Raw genomic sequence first — 20,404 nt, forward strand, 5'->3', positions numbered from 1 at the left:
AAACACACACACACAGATTATACTGTCTCTTACTAAACATGGTACGAAATAGTCATCCAGTGACGTGATTTTAATAGATTTATTTATGTGGTAAGAAATGTTAAGCATTAAGGCGGAAGCGCACCAACGCTGAGTTCTTGTTCTTCTCTCCTTTTCTCATCTTTCCTTCGTCCTGGGACACAAGTAAGGAGAGGACAATCCCAGCACGCTGTTAGTTGTCATACCTTGCATGAGCAGCAGGTGGGGAGGCAGGACCACAAACTGAGCTGCTGTGACTTCAGCTGAGTTGTGTTCCTCTTTGGTCACACTGCATCATCTCCTGTCTCCTGTCACACATTGTTTTACAGTTACTTAAGGGAAAATAGGTGGGAAAAAGCCATTAAGTCTAATTTTGATTACTTTAATAACATAATTTGCAACATGTAAAAATATTTTCATAACGTCAGGGTCGGATGCATGAAAATTGCATTGTGAAAGCTTTTATTTCCTGAAAAGATGATACTGCAGAAGTAATGTTTTTGACAGAGTACTGTTTGTGTGATAGACATGTTCCATCTCCTTTATTATTTATACAAAGTCCTTATGATAGAGCAGTACTGTATATAGGGTGCATGGCTCTGTATATGCTCTGCTGATTGTTCTTTGCTTTCTTGCACTTTCTTCACATCAGTGCAGGAGACCCAGCCATGTAATTATCTAACATTTATATCCAGCTCTGCATCTATTCCTCCTCTCCTCCTCTACGTCACTCTTCTCTCTCCCTTCGCATGAATTAAGATTTAAGATTTTTTGATAAGAAACAACATTAATCCATGTTGCAAAGTCAGTAAGTGACACTTACTATATCAGACGTTTTTCTTTTTTTTTTTTTTTTGGAAACTGTGACACATTCGAGGTGGTGTTATGCAGCTTCTTCTAATTTCAGTGCATCCAAAGAGAAGTAATGTGAGTTTCTAAGCTTAGACAAACATGCAAAGCAGAGTCCGTACACTCAGCTTTTCATACACTTATGTCTGAATGGAGCAGCTCTTGACGATGACTGTTGAGACTCGCTTCTTGTGAACTCTATTTTGGGAAGGATTATAGAAATAATACATTGGAATTCTCCTTTTGGTGGGATTTGGGTCCAGTTTGAGAACCATACAATTATTATCCATTTTAATCTGTGTGTGTGTGTGTGTGTGTGTTGTGTGTGTGTGTGTGTGTGTGTGTGTGTGTGTGTGAACACGCGCACCTCCATTTATCCACCAACTTTGTAGAATTAAAGATCCATAAAACTACCATCCATAAGAGGTGTGTGAGTGAGAAAACCTGATCTTACACACTTTCATGTACAAGCAGGATCATTGTCACACACTCACATGGACAGGGTGTGTGTTTGTGTAATCTGAAGGAGCCATACAATTAACATCCATTTATATCTCCCTGTACCAACCTTGCCCTGCCTCCCTGCCCCTCATCTGGCGGTTATTTTGGGAAACGGAGGCGTATGCACTCCCACACTGTCTCCAAACCACCACTCAGTGTGTGAGTGCGCCTGTGTACTGTATGTGTGTGTGTGTGTGTGTGTGTGTGTGTGTGTGTGTGTGTGTCCGTGTGTGTGTGTGTGTGTGTGTGTGTGTGTGTGTGGCTGTTTGAGAGCAAATCCAGCAGTGTTTCCAAGCGGTTCCCGAAATGTTCCTTCCAATTCAATGCCAGGACACTGCCTGTGAGCCGCCACTGCCGCAGCTTCACTCACTGTCCTTTCAAATATTTTCCCCCTCTCTGCAGACCCAGGTTCAGTCAGTTGTTGCGAGAGCTGAGTAAGATGCAGGGCAGGTTTTGAATTATTTGAAGTGGGAGAGCTTTGGGAGGAGCAAGGAGGGATGGTGTGAAAAAAAACAGGATGATTTGGTTTCTAAAAAAGATGACAAGCACATCTGAAATACAGACAGTGTGTTCCAGACATGGAGAGGGAGAGGGAGAGATGCAGACAGAGAAAAAGCAACAGATGATGTAAAGTGGAGGCAGACCAGGAGAAGAGAGAGGTGTCTGAGAGTGCACAGAGAGACAGAAGTAAGAGAAGGTAATAGAAGAACACAAAGGGTGGCAGTTAATGTAAGGCTTTTGGAAGATTGACTTAGAATAAAGAAGAATCTGAGAGACACAAGTCAGAGGACTGGCTTGAGTGAAAGAGACAGGAACATGGAAAGAGAAAAACGTAACCTACATCAGAGTGAATACACTCCTTCAGCCTGCTCATTCAACTCCAGCCCTTTCATCAGTGCTCTCAGTACATGCTCATTATATACGAACCGCTCCCTCGCTGTATAACTAACTCTGTGATCACAAGGCTGACATATGGCGGCTTTCTAATTCACTGCACTCCACCCCTGTGTAGCCTACTGGTCTTATAACCCAGCTCTTCTTAAACTTAAGTTTGGGCCTTAAAAAGGGGTTGCTGGCTTTGTGGATAAAAATACAGAAATGTCCAGTTCAACAGGACATTTCATCTTTCTCTTGACACGTGAAACATCTGTCAGAGGATCGAGGAAACTCTCCTTAAAGTCACATTTCAAGAAACTAGCTCAGAGCTAACTTGAAAATGCCCAAACTGTTAAAGGAATAGTTTTTACATTTTGGGAAACATGCTCTGGTGTGCACTAAATATGAAGTTACAGTCTGCACCTGGGTAGCTTAGCTTAGCATAAAGACTGGGACCAGGGGGAAGCAGCTAGCCTGGCTCCATTCAAAGGTCAAAGCAATCTCAAAGCTCATTAATTATTATGTTACATCTTGTTTGTTTAGTTCAGGAACTGAAGTGTAAAAATTAGCAGCTATGGAGAAGTCACTGCTCCCTGCCAAGAAACAAATATAAAATTACTGGTATTATTTAGTTATTTTGCAGAAATAACATCTTTTATCTGTTATTTTACAGATTAAAGGAAGAGATATAACATTTTAATGACTGAGCTTTAGCGGTACTTGTAGGTGGATGTTTTACTCTGGGACAGAGCCAGGCTAGCTGTTTCCTCATCTCAAACTTTAAGCTACAAGCTAAGCTAACTGTATCCTGGCCATAGCTTCACATATAGAGGACAAGCATAAGAGTGGTATCGATCTTCACATCTAACGCTCAGCAAGAAAGCAACTATGCATATTTACCAAAATGTCAAACTACTCCTTTATAAAAGTAGATTACGAAAGTCTTCTACTATGAGTCTGGCTTGGCTAGGACTCCCACTCCCACCCATGTCTGTTCGCTATCTTCTCAGATAGCATACAAGCCACACACACTCTTGTCCAGCCTTCTTTTAACCCTCTATATTATCAATTATAGTTGGGCTGTGTTCATGTGGTTGGAGTGGTGCGTGTGTGCTAAGAGAGCTACTGTAGATGTATATATATGCTGGTCTGCAACACATGTAAGCCATATGTGAACTTTAAGGTGTGTATACTTGTAGCTACATGCTTGTCATTATATTGTGTAATGATAGTTAATGAATAGCTGTAGTTTTTTTTTTGACTGGTTCAGACATACTCTTCATTATATGAATGGAATGTCCGCTGTCTTAAACCTTTCACCTTTAATTCAGTACATCCTGAAATATAGATGTGCACAAGTTCAGGTTTTTAATTATTCACACTTTACTGGAACTAAATAACAGATCATTAAGTAAGCTTTAGCTATTACCCCACTATAAGCATTATCACACGCTGCTTTAATTGTCTGCGATAAATGTAGTTTTTGTTGGCTAATCAGTTTATGTTCACTCCTGTAAAGTTTTGCCTGCAGCAAAAGATATTTTCATGGCTCACTTAGTTATGGTGGTAAAGCCACCATACAGCACAGTGTCATGCATTATACAGCCAGTGCTTGTGGCCAATTAAATCGTAAAATACTGTGACGCTGAAGTCTTTTATCAACATAGGTAGATGCAAGCACATGTAAATCTGTGTGATCTATTACTTAGGGAGTGTTTTTTGGATAAAAGTGATGAAATTCAGTATTCTCTACAAAGATACGTAGATAGAGAACATGTAATATGTGTATGAGTAAAAAATGGTAATATTGCTTTGATTGTGGACATAGCATATGTGATTGTTGCCATAAATAATATTTTACTTTTGTATAATCAGAGTGCCCTTAGGTCACCTGTCAACCTGCTGTCACAGTCACTGTATCATGGCACATGATGTTTATATATTTTTTTTAACAATTATTAGGTCAGGTGACCCTTTCAGTGGCTCTGCTCCATGCAACTGTTTTCCTTTCCATCTTTTTCACGAGGAGTGGGTAATCCATCCTCCTTAAAGATTTTATTTGTTTTGTTTTGACAGTGATGAGAAGCAGGAAATTGGATGGAGAGGCACAACACGGTCCAAAGCGAGCCGCATTTGAGCCCAGATGAGAGTACATGGTATCTGCATTAGTAGATTTGTCTCCCTCATTGCCTTGATCCTCTCGCCCATCTCTCTCATTTCACCTTCATGCAGCTCTCCGCACTTCCCTCCTTTGTTCTTTCAGCCTCTCTTCCTATATTTCCTTGCCCTTGCGCCTCCATCATTTTTGGTCCATCTGTGCCTTTTTCTGTTTACAACCCCCCCCCCCCCCCCCCCCAGCCCCCCCCCAGCCGTTATCCTCCATGCTCTCTCTCTGCCTCCATTCCTTGCACTTACAATTCCATCTCCCTTTTCTCTCTCTCTCCCCCCATCCTTTCCTCCCCCTTTGTGTATCTGGGTTGTTGACTGAACTAGTTCATGTAGAGCTTGCTGGCTGATGGCGTAATTTTCCCTGTTTAATTGATGTTGTTTGATAGATACAAGCTGCTTGTTGGACTCAGTCAGGTGATAACAGAAATCTTCAGAGCCTAACCAGAAACAAGAATGAGCTGAAAATCAAGAAGTAAGTTAGATTTTTAGGGCGAATGTGATTTCACATTGGGACTTTACTTGCTTTACTTGGGGTAATTCATTAGCAACTAAACTTGGCAGTTTCACAGTGTGTACAACTTTTGCCTTTCTCTGATTGAACTTTTAGCATAGTTAGAAAAGTGCTGTAAAACACTGTACTGCGGGAGCGGCACAATTACATTAACAAACCATTGAATGCTAATGGGAACTTCCACTGACTGCTGGCTCCAGGAAGTCCCAGTCAGCAGAACAGAAATGGGATAAGTAACTGTAACATTAGCATAACAATACAAATCTGCATAAGAAATAATAAAATAAAGACTGTGATAGATGGCCATCATTACAAGGAAAGGAACCGGAACACATTGCCAATAACCCAATGTATTTTTCATCTTACATCTGTTCCTTAAAAACCGACTATATTATTCAACGCAGCTATATCAGTGTGGGTCCAGTCTCTGCTGCAGGCTGCTGCGGGACATCTCCATCAACTCAAGGATACATTTCAGTTCTAGGAAATTATAAAGCACAAAGCACCGGACTGAGGTGTTGATATAAGACATGTATGTAAAAATGCAAGATGTGTGTGTCTTTAGGATTATGTCTATGTGCGTGTATTAGTGTGTGTTTGTGTGTGTGTGTGTGTGTGTGTGTGTCTGTCTGTGTGTGTGTGTGTCTGTGTGTGTGTGTGTGTGTGTGTGTGTGTCTGTGTGTGTGTGTGTGTGTCTGTGTGTGTGTGTGTGTGTGTGTGTGTGCTTGTTTGTGTGTGTGTAGTGATATGAATCACAGTGAAAGGTCAGTGTTGCTCGAGGGGAGAAGAAACAGAGGAGACAGAGGTGATGAATTGCTCTTTTGGACCATTTTTTGTGCAACACCCCAGGTTATATTGAACTGTGTGAAGGTGTGTATGAGACACACAGAGAGAAAGAGCACAGGTGCATGCAGACATGTGTGAATAGAAGATATTAATACGTGCATGTGTGTGTGTATCTCTTCCAGACACGTGTGGTGAAATAAATACAATGATTGGGTTTGATTTGAGATTTTTTTTTCGGGTGGAGTTGCAAAAATTCATGTGAATTGTGCAAAACTGGCAAATGTTCTCACAGTTACATTGATTACTGTAGAGTGGAACTTCCCACCATGACTCGTTTCATTTGCAGCAAACCCCCCCTTTTCATATTTAGGGTAGAATTATGCAACAAAATGCAGACGTGCAGAGAAAGCTTAGACACGGTTAGACGGGAAATACTTCATCGTGGCTGAAGTGACGGTTTAAGTCACAGATAGAGGATTGATTATAATAAAAAAAAAAAAAAAAAAAACTTCTCATTTTGTTGTTGACAGTTGCAGATGACTGCGCAGTGCCACCTTTGGTTATGAAGGCATCATCTGGCCTACGGTGTGCATTTTCATTTTCACAAATCACAATGACACCTGGGAGGATACACAGGGATTCTATATATGTGTGTGTGTGTGTGTGTGTGTGTGTGTGTGTGTGTGTGTGTGTGTGTGTGTGTGTGTGTGTGTGTGTGTGTGTGTGTGTGTGTGTGTGTGTGTGTGTGTATCTGTCAAGGATCTGATTGGTTTCTGCCTCCTGATTAATTTCAACGCTGATCAATAACCCAGTAGACTGATGGAGGTGGTCCGCATCTCATCTGAATCTTTAGTGTGTGTAATAACCCCGTTCAAATGTATGCATCTGCTAAAAATGTGTGTGTGTTGTGTGTCTGTTTCAGTGAATGCACACAGTCTTGAATGTGACTGTACATGGGGTGCATGTGAGTATGGGTGCACATAACAGTTGGTCCCGGAGACATGTAGGCACTTAGCAATGGATTTTTGTTGTGATTGACGACACACCTAACAGCCAGAACACCACAGCCACAGATGCTTTGATGCACTTGTGTGGCCATTAGCACTATGTATAAGTGGACAGAAAACAATCAAGCAGTGGGTGTGTGTGTTTCTGGGATTCTGAATGTGGTTTCATGTGTCTGGACATGAGTGCGAGTGTGTGTACAAGCAGATGAGAACAGTATTATCCTGCATATTTCAGCGGGTGTGAGAGAGAAATAGCGTAGTGCGGCTGAGACACTCATCTTTTCCCTTTCAAATTATCAAGGCTCATTTGCTCGCAATCCTCCTCATCATCATTTAGCGCTGTTTCACATCTCCCCTATGGACCATATTCAGCATGACTTACAATTGCTTCGGTGGCCTGACACAATGAGTCTGAGGCGGCTCATGAATAATCAGGAGCCAACAATGCTTTATAAGGGTGGAGATAAAGCAGAATGGCTTGATTAGTGGGTTACTGTGTAATCATGTCCAATATTTGAGCTGTCTTACTGAATACATGGGAGGATTCTGAAATGGGATTTGGGGAATTTGGCCTCTATTAGCCTTTATTTACCAAAGGTAGTTTCTCTAATAACACTTGTTCCTTTCCAACAACACCCTGCTGCAAACTAATATCAGTCTGTGCTAGTGTTTGTGGTTGAATTTTGCCTTTATATTTTATGATACTGTTGGGAAAGCATGGGAATATTCCAAGAACTAAAAGTGATGTTATTGAAGAATAAAACAGGAAGCATGTTTTTTAGACGGTTATTATGAAATATATGTAAGCTGTTGCAAGAAAGAATAGCCAGCAAGGTCAATAGGCTATTGTTCATTTTGGCTTTAAAGGAATAGTTTGACATGTACTTTCTTGCCAAGAGTTAGACGAGAAGGCATATGGTCACTCTTGTATCTGGCTGTGTCTCAGTTAACTAGCTAGCAACTGTTTAGCAGTGTAAACTACATCTGTTGCAAATACACACTTTTTTAAAAATAAATTGAAGATAAAAATGTGTTTTAGCTGCACTCATAGGTGTATTTTGTCACCACCAAACAGAGTCATGCTTGCTTTTACCCCTAATTCTTTTATTTTTTTTTGCAAAGTTAAGCTAACCGGCTGCTGGTGGTCGCTTCATTTTCATACCATACAGCCATGACAGTGGACAACGACAGTATCAATCCCCTCAGGTAACTCTCGGCAACAAGCAAGTGTTTGTATTTCCCAAAATGTCAATTATTACTTTAACATGACTTTTATTTGAAGAAATATAAGCTAGTTGCTTGAAGCACTCCTTTATTTGCACAGGAAAAAGGCAGAGTTACCAGAACCCTATGATAGATTTTCACTTGTCAGAGGAAAGAAAGATTTCAACACTAGTCCTATTTCAAATGACGTAGGCCTGGTTCACAGCTGGCATTAACATGCGTCTTGGGTGAGGATGGAGGAAAAAACAGCAACCCATTCTGAGTCCTAAACTGCACTTTCAGAAGAGCTGTGACTCAGTTATACAGCAAGGGTCTGTAAAGGCACAACTCGTTGGTTTTACAATTCAATTTTTGTACCACTTAAAACACTGACATGTTATATCTTAGTCAGTGGGCTTTAAAGGTACTTTTTATGGGTTGTGTTACCTTTGGACAGAGCCAGACTAGAGGTTTGCTCCTGTTTCCAGATGCCATGCTAACCTTTAACTAACTGGCTGCTGTGGGCAGATTTATATTTACCATGCTGACTTTAGAGTTCTATCAACCTCCTCAAGTAACTCTGGGCAAGAAAACAAATAAGTGTAGTTCCCAAAAATGTCAAACTATATCTTAAAGCACTACTATTTACACTACAGCTGCACACAATACAGCCACAGTTTCCTGCTCTACTGGTGCATTTGTCTGTCACAGTAATGTTCAAAATGATCCCACATACAGCAGAGCAAATGAATGTTGAATGAGAAACGCATGTTAAATATCGGAATACAATGCAGCAGGAAGTTACTACACGGGTGCTTACAGTTGAGTACGCTGAATGCAGCCAGTTTAGAGAAGCTTATATCACCCACAAAGGGGACCAGCATAAGGAACAGAAACATGCGCCAAATCAGTGTGAAGAACAACTAGCCTAGTTTATAACCGGCTTTTGTGTCGAGCCAACTGATAGTCTGCCAAAGTCTGTGAAATAGATGACAGAGAGCAGCATGTTTTGTTCATCTAGGGAGTCAGACCAAAGGCAGCTTGAAAACTATGGTTATTAAGAAGTGTCTCAGCTGAAAAATGCAGTACAGGTGTCACAGCATGCAGCCGTGGTACTAAAGGTAACCTTAATTTCTTTTTTTTTTTGTTTTTCCCCTGATCTTTGATTTTTCCATTGGGGCTTTGTTGATATAATATTTCAGACTTCAGGCTTTATTACATATCTTCTTACACGTTGGCAAAACTGCTGTCCTGTTGGTATCATCTAACAGGCATCAACTCAAAATAAGTCAGACATTCTCGTTTCTCAAGAATCGGTCAATACAAATTGATGAAATGATACTAATTCACGCGAACTGGAGAAAAATAACATACATTTATTCCCCTAAAGAATCTTAGGCCAACAGCACCATATACCAAATGGCTGTTGTATGTATGTAATGTACCTCACCAATGTGATGAGTTCAGATAAAAGGCTGTTTTTACTCGCTGCTGAAATGCAAAGCTGGGCTGTGGGCATCAGCAGCAAGACAGCTTAAAGGGCAAACGGAGTGTTACATCGCTCATGTTCAATGCGTCTCTAATTAGAGCTAGTTTGTTAGCCTGGAGTAACAAGAAGGGTAATTCTGTAGGAATATTGAAATGAGAAATGCTTTCTAGAAAATTTTGCCTCCTCTGAAATAGAGTGTGTGGATGGATGCTGTATATTTAGGTTTTTGCAGAACCAAACTATTTATGTTTTACATCACGTGAAACATAGACAGGACTCATTCCAGTAATATGTAATGAACAGAAGTGTAACCAATGTTTTCAGTTCAAGTGTGACGCTGAAGAATTAACTTAATATTTCATGGAAAACAGCGATTATCCTCCAGGCAGAAACGGCTCACACTGCTGCTTTCAAAATACGCCTATACACTGTGGTATATTCATGGTTTTCAGCTATATTACAGTAGTAAGACAGAAGGCTCTGCTTATTCTCTCATTGCCATAGAAACTGGGTAGACATGTAGCTTTCTCTGAAGATATCATTGTGGTTTGTTTGGGAATATATAGTAGCGACGCAGGCAGACACACACACGCACTACGAGGTGATGGGGGAGGGTTGATAGGCACTGAATCCGTGAAGCTGTGATGCTGAGCTGGGAGAAGAGGAAATACAGAAGAGTCAGTTAGGGAGCAAGGGATGGTGTGTGGTGGATTTAAAGTGATGTGAAAAGAAACTGGGACCTGGAATCTGGTCCGGTGTGCTGTTTCACTTTTTATTTGACAAGTATTTAGATTATGTCAGTTGACTGAATGATTGACAGTGAGATGAGCCCTCTCGTCCTCTACTATATGCTTATGTATCAGCTTTACATTCACCTGTACATTAGAATCACCCTGCAGCAAGTTGATGTTTCCAGCTGAACGATGTGAGTTATCTCAGTGCTTAATCAACCATTTGTAGCATTCAGCGTTTAAAGGAAACACTGCCCCCCCCCCCACACACACATCCCAGTACAGTATTTTTCATTCTTTTCAAAATGACTGATAATGTGCATTTTAATTTTTTTTATCAAGTTTGTTTTTATTGCACATTTGTCGTACGTTGCCGGTGTATTACCTGTTTCTCCAACTCACTATCCGAATTAGCATGATGGCATATTGAGGTAGGGTCTCTGTATGTTTGACTGCAGAACTGTAAGAAAGAAAAAACACAAAAGAGATTCTGGTGTTGACCTTCCCAAAATCTAAGGGCAAGAGCTTTTTGTTGTTGGAGAAATCTGTTGTGGAGCTTGCAACAATGCCAAATTGTGCTCTAGACAGTAGTGTAACTACATGAAAGCACAGTAGATGTTGTTACACACACTACAGTTTTGACTGAAGACAACAAGATTATGCCACAGGTCAATGAAAAAGGGAAAGGAAAGGAAATCATTAAAAAAACAGAAACAAATGATGGGATACTGAACATTATAGGTTGATGATATCCAACATGTTAAGACTGGTAGAGGATCAGATTTTCTTTCCAGCAGTAGGTCTGATGATGGTTGTATGTCTTTCTCACAGTAAAAGAATCAGTTCATAGAGCTCCGCCTCCCAACACTGTACCGCCTTACATGTTCTTTCATTACTGTGATCATAGGCACTGTAGTTTAATGCACCGTCCTCTCTAAATGTGTATTAATCTGCGGCTGAAAATGATCCTTTAAATACCACAGAAGATGAAAGAGAATGTAGTATTTTTTGCCTTTGTAATTATTCTGAAGGAGAATATTTCCCCATGTGCAAACACAGCCCACCATCTTATTCATTAACAAAGCGCTTTAATATTTCATGCACAGCCATTCACAGAATACTCCGGGATGTTCATTTCTGGACTTCGAGCTAGAACAACGTGTGTGCAGGCGTTGGTGGACGTGCTGGCATCTTTACGTCTGCACATGTGCTTATGTGTCTTGTTCATTCATGCGTAGTTTGTCGTGTTGCGTGTGCATGCGTGTGTGCAAGTGCGCATGTTTGTCCAGCTATGAATTTGCACTTGTGCATTTAGCCGGAATGCATTTGGATGTGGGTGGTTGTGGGTGTGAAGCTGTGTGCTCTCAGCGTACGTAAGAAGTTCGGCAGGAATTGTTCAGTGTTAGTGTGTGCATGCTTGTGTGTGTTTGTGTGTATATATATATATATATATATATATATATAATATATATATATATATATATATATGTGTGTGTATGTGTGTTATGTCCCCTTAGGGTGTGAATTAGCTTGCAGTGTAAGGGCCATGCTTCATGCTGAGACAGAACTCTGATCAACTGTGTGGAAAAGACAGATAATGTAAAACCACTCCTCTCCCCTCTCTCATTATTTACACTGACTCCAGCACTCCTCTCCCTTCTCCTGCTCCTTCTCCCCTCTTCGCAGCACCCACCGCACCCATCCCTGTCGCCTTCCATTCTCCCTCCTCCCTTTCTCATTTCTCCTCCCTGGCCCTCCCTCCTCTCCCCCGCTGCTGTTTCGTCTCTCCCTGTCCACTTTTCCATTGTTCTCCCTGCCGTTCTCTCCCCTAATCCAACTCTCGCCTGCTCACCCGCTCATCTCATCTCCTTTCATTGTAGGCTCCTCCTCTGTAGAGAGGTGAGGCGAGGTGGAACAGCTCCTATATCAATCTGCAAGTAAATTCCTAACAACACATTTTAGGGTCTTGGGAAAAACTTACTCACAGGTCAAGTAATAGATACTGTTTGTGTATGCTGAATTTTAACCCCTTCATTCTGACTTTTGACCTTTTTTCTGTGTTTTCTCAGGAGCGGAAACGATTCGTTGATTGACAGAAAATTATTTTTGGGCATTTTTATGCCTTAATCAGATAACTGCAGAGAGATGAGGAACAAAAGGTCCAAACGAGGGATGTTGTGGTTCGAGGTCGGCTCTTTAACGCTCTCTAAAAGGAAGCCACTTTGGTCGGTCATCGACAAAAATTCCAAACATTCCAGCTTCTGTAATGTGAGAATTTGCTGACTGTGTTCTACATCATTGTGAATTCATATGTTTGGCTTTCGGACTCGTCATAGGAGAAATCTAATCTAAAGATGACTCTCACTGTTTTTTTGTTTTTTTTGACTAAACAATGAATGGATTCACTGAGAAAATAATCATTGGTGGTTGCAGCCCTGAACTTGTGAAAGGCACAAACTTTTCTCTGGCCCCCATTCACTGCTTTTCATCTGAGCAAATCTCCTTCTAATTCTGTTGCCTCTTCTCTTCTCTTCTCTTCTCTTCTGTGACTGTGCTGGGGAGACGCTGCTGGGAGTGCATGCTCTTTTGGTTCACATCCATCCCGTGTCCCCCAACACACACTTACACACTGGCACAAACACACACAGTAATAGCGACTGTCTAGCTCTGTGCTTACCCCCCCCCACCCACTCCCGCTCACATCAGCTCATCCTTCCTCAGCCTCCATCTCTTTTTTTCCCCCTCAGTCTCACATCTCTCTCCTCCTCTCTCTGTCTTCTTGTTTTGCAGAAGAAAGAGAGAGAGAAAGAGGAGGAAGAATCTTCTTGCTTGCCAGTGAGAGAGAGAGAGAGGAGAGAGAGAGAGAGAGAGGAGAGAGAGAGAGAGAGAGAGAGAGAGAGAGAGAGAGAGAGAGAGAGAGAGAGAGAGAGAGAGAGAGAGAGAAGAGAGAGAGAGAGAGAGAGAGAGAGAGAGAGAGAGAGAGAGAGAGAGAGAAGAGAGAGAGAGAGAGAGAGAGAGAGAGAGAGAGAGCCAGCGGGTGAAGTGCTGTGTGTCGCCGCCGCTTCAGAGGAGAGACGTTTATTCAGCTGCTGAATGAGGGACGAAGCGGAGGGAAGGATGAACAGATAGAGGGATGAGTGAGTGAATGAATGAACGGATCTCGACCTGGGCTTCTTCCACAGCACCGAAGCGGTGAGAAGACACAAACAACGTGTGTATTTCCATTGTTATGAATATGAATGTCTATGCATTTTATTACAATTGTATGAGTTGCTCCGGTTGTCACATTTGAGCCGTGTGCGTGACACGAGACAGTCGGTGAGTGTAAGAAGTGTGAAGCGAGAGCTGCAATCACTTTGGCAGTTCCGTTAATTGCAGCGGGTGGTGTAATTTACAGATCGGTGCATGCGTGCGTAAAGAAGGAGCAGAAAAACCCGTCAGGGCTAGCTCAGGCGGAGGGCGAGCGGGGGAGAAACGGAAACTGATCGTTAAGCTGACGGAGAGACCGCCGAGGAATCTGTCGGTCACCGGGGGTCTCTCTCAGGTGTGTGCGACACCGCAGAGCCCTTCGCCTGTCCGGGAGACGCCTTCAGCGCCGCTCCAATTAAGCATTTATCCATCCAGCGCACAGTCTTCTCCGCCGAGGAATAGCGTACGTGCGTAAACAGGGGATCTTGACCGGCGCAGGCTGAGCAGAGCGAAGCTCCGTCTCTGCTGGAGGGAGAGCCTCGGCGGAAAACGGTGAGTGTGACATGTACCCAAAGCTGCAGGGGTATAACCTAGTCGAACAGGGCTGTGGACCGCGCGGGCTGTGAAGCCGGTGGCCGGGGAAAGGAGGATGAGGTTAGGGTTGCGGATCGTCAACACACCCGGGTCTACAGGGACTGCGCACCGGGTCAGGGTGCACAGGAGGAATGCATAGGCAACGGGTGGGTGGGGTGAACTCTGTGGGTTTGATGTAGGAAACGGTGATGAAGGGTTAACAATGGTGATAGTGACTGAAATTATGATGATGAAAAAGGTTGTGGTGATAGTTTTGATGCTGTTGTTGTTGTTGTTGATGATGATGATGATGATGATGATGATGATGATGATGATGATGACGATGACTGATGATGCTGATGACTGAGAAAGGGACAGCAGGATGATGAAGATGTAAACGGAGCCAATAGAAACAGTAAAAATAGTAAAAACGCGGCTGCTGATGATGGTTATGATGAAGAGGATCAAGACTACGCTGCTGCTGCTGAGAGTGAAGATGGTTGAGGTGGGACTTTTGATGCTGCTTATGATAATGATGATGATGATGGAATACAGTGGTAGTTTTGATGATGAGAGTGAAGATGACTTAGATGATGATGATGATAATGATTGTGGTGGTAATAATAATGGCAGTATGATGGTGATGAGGATGATGATGATGTAGATGATAGTGGTGCTGGTGATAATGATAATGATAATGATAATGATGGAAGTCTTCATGATGATGATTCATCATGAGCTAATGCCAGCATGATGATGGTTATGGGGACTTTTTGAACAAAGATAAATAATTAACTAAAGACATGTCGCCCTCTCAATAATTCAAGGACCCAAGCTGTTTAAAGAAATGTAGGCTAGAAATTAATTTGCGTATCTCGGACCGTTTTTCAGCTTACATCAGCATCAGTAAGTCTTTGTGTTAAGCAGCTTTGATGCCGTCTGGCTGTTACTGTCCAGTGGCCATTTACTGACTGATCCAATGTGGGCCACGTCTGCAGGGTGGTGATACATGAGGCAACATTGTTGACAATTCACACATGCACAGGGTCGGAACTTTATTACACTGTTTTCTGGCAGCAAAATTAAATGATTTAATGATTAAAAGAAATGGAATGGCACTAAGTTGTTATGTTTTTAGAGGCCGGATGCACAAGGGACTTTCTTAGACAAGGTGAAACTTTGTTTATAATTCTGAGTGAATTTTCATTAGCAACACAGCTCTAATTAAAAGAAAAAAAGAAAAAAAAGACATCCCACTCTTTATATTTGTGCTCTGAACTAACTCAGACAGAGCAACAGTATGATTTGGGCTTCCTCACAGGCCATCCATCTGTTCAGTTATTCATCCTGGGTGATCTGTGATTCTAAATGGCTGCAAGTCCAGAGAAACCAGGTGTCTGGAAGTGAAAACACATGCATTTATTCATTATTTTGCGAGCGACCTAATCCTAGAAATGTCAATATTGACATTGATTTGGTCAGGCTGTCACATTTATAGTCTGCCTCTAGGTACATGTGTGTGTTTTGTGTATGCACATAATACACGCTGCCCCTGTACCTGCTAAGTCTCTTGTGTATTGGTGCTGTTGCCAAAAATATCAAAGACTCTCTCTCTTTCCGTCTGTGTCTACCTTTCCTTCCTGTGACTATATCCTCAACTAATCCATTAATGACTTAAACAACACACTGGCTTGCCCGCTGGATAAGGTGGTTACCCACATCTTGGCCTCTATTCTTGTCCATGTTAATCTGGTTATGTGTATCACTGGCACCGATCTCAGGCTACCTGTGTTGTTAGTGGTTACTGAAAGCAGGGATCCCGCTTCTGTCAGCGTAGTGGTGTCCGTCCAATGGCTGGGAGGGACAGGAAAGTCCCTGTGGTCATAATCCTCTTCTCTCCTGTGTGTGTATGTTGTGTGAGTGTGTTACATGCTGTCAGTGGTGTCAGCGGGGGGGTGGTTAGCCCTGGAGAGAGGTGCCTTGTCTTGTGAATGGTGTGGCAGGGGGAGGATAATGTTGAGAATAGGAACAGGAAAATAGAAAAGAGGAAATAAAGTATGAGACTAGAAGGGAGCAGGGGCTTATATAAATGAAATCTGACAACTATTGACATGATCTTTTTAGATTTTTAATTGAATAATTGATTATATTTAAACAGCACACTGCTGCGGGTGTGTCCTGTCATAGTTAGAAGTGGTAGACAGTCCCTTGAGGTGACACATAACATTCAAATCTTTAAAATACTAACCAATTATTTTTTATGGCCTCCATTAGGCTTTCAGGGCTAAAACAGCTCCTGAGGGTGTTGACCTTATTGATTGTGAACGTCGTTTTGAAAGTCATTTTGTAGGTTTAAAATTGTGCACATATTGGCCTTTCCTAGTATGTAGTGTTCAATATTAGATAAATAAATAAAAACAGATATCATACATGAACCAATAAATTGAGGAAATATTTTAAACTCAACCTTACAATGTTGAGCTTGGTGAAGATGAGACAGTGTAAGCTAGCAGTGTGCTGTGTACAACACTGCAGATAAATATTGTGTGTTTTTGCGAGTTTGAGAGTTGTATATCTTTCTCTGAAGAACATTTTTAGAATCAAAATGCTGTCAGTGTATCTCTGAATAAACCAGTTAGTTGCTGCTAGCCAACAGCAGCTAACGAACACTGCTAACACTGGCTCTTCACTTTCATAGTGAGTAATAGTCCAAGCTCACAACCCAACAAAATGATAGGCAAGTTAAAATGTCTGTGACCTGTGCTTATTTACAGCAGCAGCTTCTAATTGATCAATTCAGAATAACGTTAGCGTTGTCGTTGGTCTAGCTAACAAAAGATTACTTGCTCAATTTGATAGCAGTTGTTGAGCTAGCTTGATTAAGAAAGACTTAGGTGTACAGCCTAAAATAAAATGCAGTACAATATACAAAAGTATAATTTTCCCAATAATACCATCAAATAAAAACAGACTGGTGTAATTTTTTAACACAATTCTCTATAATTAAATAAAAATGAGTTCCATTGAAAATCTTTTATTATTAAAAAAAAAAAAGTAAATTTATATATTTTACACAATTTGTTAGTATTATTTTTTATATCACAAGTATTTTTCTTTTAAATTAATTTCATATTGATTACTTTGGGGCTCCATATTCCTATTATTTATTTTTATTGTTTTACCTTGCATTTTCCCCACAGGAGTCATTAAAATGTCAACTCTCATTTAAAGATTTCTAAACAACACGCCAACAACATTTAAATTGAATTTATTAATTAATTTGAATTAATTTTTAATTTTAGTTCAAATTTAATCTTGTGTTGGGAAAGTGGCTTGATTTCATATTTAAAATAAGTGCACTCTATCTCCCTCATCAGTTCAGACTACCATTTAATCAGGATAATTTCAGGAGGCATTTTAATCTTACTGCAGCCTAAATGGGAGTCCCCCTCGAGGCTTAAAGCATGGCCTCCTGCCTACAGGTTGATTAATTAAGTCACTATAACAATAGAATGTGAGGATAGTGATATATCATAGTCTTCATCTCTTCTCTAGCTGTCGCACAAAGTCGTTGGCCTATCCTCTTCTATTCATGCAGTATTTTACATTCATGGAAAGTGCCCAACATGCTGTCTGCTCTGCCCAAATGCCACATCACATATTGGCACCTCAACACTTACTGGACTGGTAGATACTGTGAATGAACGGGTGCTGCTTATACTATTGAACTATACCCAAAATGTTCAGTGCCAGTGCCGGCATTTGTTAATTCAGCCATAAAATAGGAAAATATATGACACCACAGGAGACTGTTGGGAAATCAAATAAAAGTTAAAGATATGTTTAACATAATGCAACTAAAGCATAGAGGAATGAAAGATCAAAGTAATGCAACACTATCAAGTTTGAAAGGAAAACTAAATAGTCTAATCAATAATCACTTGCACAGATGGCTGGAACAATATAGGTTTCAAATATATTGTGGATGAAACACTCTCTGAGTTTAAAAAAGCAATAAAGATGAGTAGTGCTGACCTAATATCACCCCGATTTCCCTCTTGGGGGGCCAAACAGGTTGGCCCGGCCCCTCACATCATTCACTGCACTCGGTTTCCAATCACTCCCAAAGCATCACTTTGGGGATTCATTTGACACATTTATTGCCAAATGGTGTGATTTCCAAGCTGGGTGAGCAGTTTCCAATGTACCATCAGTGATCTCACTCGCACGGCAGACTGATTTGGCCCTCACACTAGCGTACCTCACTGAGACCTTCAGTGGCAAAGTGGCTAATGATGAACAGGGTCCTCAACAGCATTTAGCACTGAATGTGCAGCATGCAGCATTTGTCTTAGTCAAGATATTGACCAAACCAGGGAGCTTGATCAAAGACAGTGTGATCTTCCAGTGTTGCTCTTCTCTCAACAATACTTAGTGTTATATCTAATAGAAGTTGTGAATTTATTGTTTGAACACACAGCGTTTATCACATACCATGCCTTACCTCATGATGCAAGATATTTAACGGGGGGTAAAGTTATTTTCCCATAAAGACAGCTTGTTACTAACACCTTCTTGGAATGTGAAGATGATGAAGCTCCAGATTTTATATATGTATGAGAGAGCAGGCGAAGTGTGGTTGCAGAGAGAGGAGTGTTAAAGGAGAAATCCAATTTAATATCTTTATGACAGTGGTGTAATACCTTGCATTCCTGAGTTAGCCTTTTATACCTTCAAGAAATGGTAACTGTAGAGAATGCAGAAGCATCAATTTCCACTGATCAATCATCAACATGGAACAATTCATCACAGTCTAGACAGAGCCACCATCTGCTTCAATGACAGCTGCCTCAATAGGTCACGATGTGATGCAACAAAGGCTTGTAATGACCTTTCTTGAGAAGCTAAGCACCTGATCTAGGTGGAGAGATAAGTGAGTGCACCACAAAGAAAACCACGACACCTGATCACAACATAATTCCCTCAGTTCATCTTCTGGAAATAAATAAGTGTTTAAAGTTAAAGACCAACGGGGAGCAAACGAATCACACAGCATCAGCTCTGTGATTTCTTGCTCACGTCTCTTTGCTTACAAGCTAATAAGTAGTAGTGAGGGATCCCAGACGCTAAAATAATAATCTCCTCCTCCACAGCCATTTATCCACAGCAGGTGAAGACTTAATTTGACTTTAATCTGACCCACCACTACACTTACACTTTCTCTTTATCACGTTTTCATCAAATCACTGCAGAGCTTCCAGGTACTATATTTTGCCCTCATTTCCATAAAGTTAAAATTTTAAAACTCTTGTTCCCTCCCTTTTTTTTCACATCACTGGTCAGTCCCGCTTTACCTGAGAAAATGAATATGAGTCAATTTCTCTTTGCATCATATTCTGCATTCAGTTGGTTTTCACTGACTGTCTGTGTAAAGGCAACACAAGTCAAAAAGAGTCATTAAGTCAGCAAACTGACTGAGTAATGCCGGTTATCTACTGTATGTCAGTAGCTATCTAAAGTTTGTTAACATTAGCTGATGTTAGCTACCAAAAGCTACTGGTCATATCAAATCAAGTAGGTATATTTAGAAGCACATTTTAAAAGGGTGCGTTTTATATCTTATGACTTCAACATTAGATTTGTATGAGGAAGACTCTGTTATTTCATCTTTCAAAGTCACATAGTCTACCTTTAAATAATAACTCAGCTTAACCCTAATCCCTTTTTTGCATCAAAAATTGTTATATAACAGTAATTGTATTGGTATTCCCATGTCACCAGTTTTCAAACAAAATGCATTTTACATAATAATGTAACTGAAAAGGAATAGCTTCGGTTTGACATGTTAAGTGTTATTGTCCGTTGATGGATGGCTGAAGATTCCTATGCAGGATCAGTCACAGAGGACCAGTCACCAGGACCCCTGACCAGGTCACCTCATTGATCTTTACAGATTAGCTATGATCCCGCATGACAGCCCTGTGTCCTCCGAGTCCTTGGGTCAACATGTAGTTACGATCAACCTCTAACACACAGACGTCCTCAAAAATCCCAACATGTGCGCACACACACAATATCTCACACAGAGGCTGACACCGAACAACCAGACTCTGACAGACGTAGATTTCCAGACAGACACAAACAGGCCGGATGGCGCCGTCACCACTGTCACTTCCCCAGATGATGTTTAAAGATGAGCTGCACATTGATATGCAGAGAGGTTCGCCCTGCTGCTGCTGCTAAGAATAGAAAACACCAAGGTGAAGGAGAGCCATTTGTTTTATGAGTAACCTCAGCGTATGACACGCACTTGAACCGGGTGACAGTGCGTGTGAGAGGTAGTAACCGTGTCCGTGAATCTGTCTTTCTCTGTGTCTGCAGTTGTCTACGCCTCGGTCCGTGTGTGTGCGCCATGATTCACAGGGCAGACTGTCCAGGAGATGTTATTATTGTTGTCGCTGATGTTGTCGTTGCCTTAAATTACATTTCAAGGATGGCTTGG

At 41.3% G+C, this 20,404-nt stretch overlaps 1 protein-coding gene and 1 long non-coding RNA gene across 4 annotated transcripts in view; both read left to right on the plus strand.

Annotated features, from left to right (window-relative positions):
• The first annotated feature begins 3,340 nt into the window (after positions 1–3,340).
• LOC130164775 (uncharacterized) lies at positions 3,341–12,987 on the plus strand. The gene is made up of 3 exons (XR_008826659.1): positions 3,341–3,427; positions 4,321–4,400; positions 12,931–12,987. It is a non-coding gene; the product is annotated as an uncharacterized LOC130164775 (long non-coding RNA).
• Positions 12,988–13,178: 191 nt separating this feature from the next.
• slc8a4b (solute carrier family 8 member 4b) overlaps positions 13,179–20,404 on the plus strand; it is a 100,505-nt gene continuing 93,279 nt past the window's right edge. The window contains exon 1 of one of the 3 annotated variants that reach the window (XM_056369352.1): positions 13,179–13,332. In XM_056369352.1, coding sequence (XP_056225327.1) covers positions 13,290–13,332 — 43 coding nt within the window. In that variant the 5' untranslated portion in view covers positions 13,179–13,289. Of the gene's footprint in view, positions 13,352–13,397; positions 13,882–20,404 lie in introns of those variants that run through there. The other 2 variants (XM_056369353.1, XM_056369354.1) reach the window with 2 other exon arrangements.

The sequence above is a fragment of the Seriola aureovittata genome, chromosome 23, assembly GCF_021018895.1.
Source record: "Seriola aureovittata isolate HTS-2021-v1 ecotype China chromosome 23, ASM2101889v1, whole genome shotgun sequence".
NCBI lineage: Eukaryota > Metazoa > Chordata > Actinopteri > Carangiformes > Carangidae > Seriola > Seriola aureovittata.